Source organism: Hibiscus syriacus, unplaced genomic scaffold, assembly GCF_006381635.1.
Source record: "Hibiscus syriacus cultivar Baekdansim isolate YM2019G1 unplaced genomic scaffold, ASM638163v2 tig00110788_pilon, whole genome shotgun sequence".
Classification (NCBI taxonomy): Eukaryota; Viridiplantae; Streptophyta; class Magnoliopsida; order Malvales; family Malvaceae; genus Hibiscus; species Hibiscus syriacus.
In genome coordinates this window covers 1,912,029-1,915,641 of record NW_024062863.1, presented here as the reverse complement: position 1 = coordinate 1,915,641, position 3,613 = coordinate 1,912,029, and the positions used below count along the sequence as shown (strand labels likewise).

The following is a 3,613-nucleotide window of genomic DNA, read 5'->3' as shown; positions in this document are numbered from 1 at the left end:
GAGAGTTTAAAATTTTCAACGTGTTACGTGCTTCAAATTGCACATGCATACTGAAAGAAAAGGGTTATTTTAAATCCAGCAGCATTTCCGCAGAATCAATCTTAGTATCTCTACTGGGTTAGGCAAATGCATATATATGTATAGAGAATTCATCGGAATCTTCATCGTTAAAACGCCAAGCAATTGTCGCTCCTCTTCCATCAACAATGTCAAGCAAATGCTTAATTATTACTATGTTGTTGCAAAATTGCTCAATTACGAAGCAAAGGATATATACCTATACAAAGCGTGTCTACAATGTCACTAAAAGTTATGATCAACGATTTAATTATAGTAATTAAAACAGTTAAAAGTCGACTCTCCAAACACAGTTCCTTCAAACCCCATGGAGTCCATGTCTTTTCACAAGTTTTCTGGGAATTATTTGGTGTTGAGGCCAACCGAAGTGAGCGTTTTCGATCTGTTTCGCATCCTGTGGAGCCATGACCTTGAAGAGAAAGCCATAGTTCAGTGCCCACCGGAGAGATTACAGGAAAATATCCGTCGAAAATGGCTTATTTTCATGTCTCTATCGTCCCAAAAGCTCCTTCTCCTTGCTGCAGAGCCAATGAGATGGATTGGAGAAAAGCTGGAAATGTGGGTGAACTTGGTCTCGCTGAACCGCAATGTTTTCGTGCTTTTTCTCAATCTTTTGCGAGGTTAGATATTTAGAGCACTTTGACAGATGAATTGTTGTGGATTAATAGAATTAGAGAATGTGGATTGATGAGTATTAGGGTTTTGCAGGTAAGGTGAAAATGCCGGATCGAAGATCGGAAGTTTTCATGTCGTTCATCGGAGGTCTAGATACGCGAGTTGAATTAGATAAAGATATAAAACCTGGGGATTGTAGATACTTTGGAGCAATGGCGGCTAAATTATCTTACGAGAACGAAGCATTTGTTCGAAGAATAATTAGAGATTATTGGAAGGTAAATTCTTAATATTTTCTTAACATCATTCCTTTTCGTTTTATAATTCATGTTCAGAATGATAATTTATTTTAAATAAAAAAATTCGTTATCAATTGGTGCAGATGGACTTAATCGGGTACTACAACTTCTGGAATGGTAAGAAAAAGAAATCAAATATTTATGTATTATCCATAGTCTTCAAACTGAGAAGCACTGTTCCTTTGAATGAAGATTATCAAAAGAAAAACAACACACAAGCATTTATGGTTTACGATAAAACAACAGACATGATAATCGTAGCATTCAGAGGAACCGAACCCTTTAACGCCGATGATTGGAGTACTGATTTAGACGTCTCCTGGTTCGAACTCGACGAGATGGGCAAAATCCACGGTGGATTCGTGAAAGCACTAGGGTTAGTTATGGAAAAAGGTTGGCCACCGTACGTCGACAACGACAACCGCCACGGCCACCTGCTCGCTTACTACACTCTACGCGAGAAGCTGAAAGAAAAGTTGAATCCAGCGAATAAGACGAGATTCAAGGTGACCGGTCACAGTCTTGGTGGCGCTTTATCGATACTGTTCCCAGCTGTTTTGGCGTTGCACAAAGAACGGTTGCTGTTGGAGAGACTAGAAGGGGTTTATACGTTCGGGCAGCCGAGGGTGGGTGACAAAAAATTCAAAGAGTTCATGGAAATACAGTTGAGGAATTATGGGTTTAGGTATTTGAGATACGTTTATTGCAATGATATGATCCCTAGAACTCCTACAGATGACTTGGCTTTTTTGTATAAGCACTTTGGGAACTGCATTTACTTCAATAGTTTCTATAAAGGGAAGGTGACAGCCTCTTGCTTCACTACTTTTTTTTTCAAGGTTTAGATGAATATTCGATGCATTGACGATGTATAATATCTATGCAGATACTCGAGGAAGAACCGCACAAGAATTACATCTCTCTATTTGCATGGATCCCCAGGCACCTGAATGCGGCGTGCGAACTTGTAAGAGGGCGGATTCTTCTGCCATTGATAAAGGGAGCTGAATATAAAGAAACGTGGTTGCTTATGATGCTTAGATTATGGGGACTTGCTTTCCCTGGTTTATCTGCTCATAATACCCAAGATTATGTTAATGCTACCCGGTTGATTTCTCGTCGGATTTATCACCAACTTCAACATCACCGGCATCCTTGGAAAATTATCAACGGAAAGCAAGAATAGCTCATCTTTTATCATGGATGCTGCGTTTTTCTTTTTATTCTTTAGACAAAAAATGTAAATCATCATGTTTACTTCGGCATATTATTTGATATGCTATCGTAAATAGGATGGGCGTGAATCTGGTTGGATTGAAACCCGTCAAGTATGAATCCCGTGTTCATCTCTAATTGCAAATGGATAAATTTCATGCCACCGTCGGTCCAAAATAAGTTAGGCTCACATAGAGCAAAGTTGTGCAAAGCTGCAACTTGAATTCTATGATATAAAGCATTGCCATGAAAATTGTTTGACGTTTCTGAAGAAAATAACTCAATTAACCCTTTTTTAGGACAAATTCTGCCACTAGTCCTTGTATCATGTATATGATGTGGACTTAGTCAATGAACTATAGTTTGTTCATTTTTAGTCCCTTTGCTTTTTGAATTTTGAAATTTCAATCTTGACCTAAATAATATAAGAAATTAAAATCATCAAATTGGAGAACAAAATCTAAATCTAAATCTACAGGTTACGCATAATGTATGACTTATTAGTGGAACTTGACTTGACACACTTTATGATTATTGTTTGGGCCGGAACTGAAATTTCAAAATTCTAAAAAGTACACATACTAAAATTAATCAAATTGATGTATGAAGACTAAATCCATAAATTTCACATAGTTCAAGGACTAATATATGAATTTGATCCTTGTCTATGCAATGGAAGTGAAATGTGTTTCTCGTGTAGAACCACTGCATGCCCAAATAGTTACTCTTGGGATATATATTTTCTTTTCAATGTTGTTATTCTTGACCAAGAAATTAGACTTTCAATATTAGAACCTGAATCTCCAATTCTAAATGCCTAAGCAATCTCAATCTTATGAGCACCCCTTTATTCCTTTTTCCTTGTTATTCCTTATTTTAATTTTTAACGATAATTATACGATCTTAATTGAAATAAATTTTAATTCGAACAGTGGTAATTTCAAATGTTAGATAAAGATTATGTCATAATGAAATTTTACTGAAGAGCCTTGGTTAAAGATGCTTGAACCTCTTGATATAGCAATTGCAAAAGCAAACAATCCCTTTTGATGAGTTGCAAAGCTAAGCATATATTCCACAACATGATACAACTTTACACTATATAAGCAGATGCTAACAAGTTATCATTTCATGAAATTCACTACCTAAACCCTAGTAGTTTCTTTTCTAATGTTGAAAGCCATGGATAACCAATACCGCGCCTACCAATTTTTAGAGCTGAAACCAGATGAAGTGACCTCTCTTTCGACTATAAAACGTCTGCCCCATCTTGTCAAACCCATGAAATCTATTGGGAAAAAGGTGGAGATGGGGTTGAACCTCGTCTCCTTCAACAACAAGATTTCATGCTCTTCTTCAACATTTTGCGATGTTAGTCACTTCTTCCTTTCTTCCATGTTTGATTA

At 36.8% G+C, this 3,613-nt stretch overlaps 1 protein-coding gene across 2 annotated transcripts; it reads left to right on the top strand.

Annotated features, from left to right (window-relative positions):
- Positions 1 to 324: 324 nt before the first annotated feature.
- Positions 325 to 2,186, top strand: LOC120140769 (triacylglycerol lipase OBL1-like). 2 transcript variants are annotated; one of them, XM_039155748.1, is made up of 5 exons: positions 325 to 698; positions 787 to 971; positions 1,076 to 1,109; positions 1,185 to 1,795; positions 1,879 to 2,186. In XM_039155748.1, exons 1-5 carry the CDS (start codon positions 386 to 388, stop codon positions 2,176 to 2,178), a joined length of 1,443 nt encoding a protein of 480 aa, XP_039011679.1. In that variant the 5' UTR covers positions 325 to 385; the 3' UTR covers positions 2,179 to 2,186. The 2 variants fall into 2 exon arrangements, with proteins under 2 accessions (XP_039011679.1, XP_039011680.1); XM_039155749.1 differs by lacking the exon at positions 1,076 to 1,109 and having other exon boundaries at positions 1,196 to 1,795.
- Positions 2,187 to 3,613: the final 1,427 nt, after the last annotated feature.

Coding starts and splice junctions, on each gene's coding strand:
- LOC120140769 (XM_039155748.1), top strand. CDS start 386: ATGGAGTCCATGTCTTTTCACAAGTTTTCTGGGAATTATTTGGTGTTG. Junction 972..1,075: donor TAATTAGAGATTATTGGAAG/GTAAATTCTTAA, acceptor CAATTGGTGCAG/ATGGACTTAATCGGGTACTA. Junction 1,796..1,878: donor ATAGTTTCTATAAAGGGAAG/GTGACAGCCTCT, acceptor ATATCTATGCAG/ATACTCGAGGAAGAACCGCA.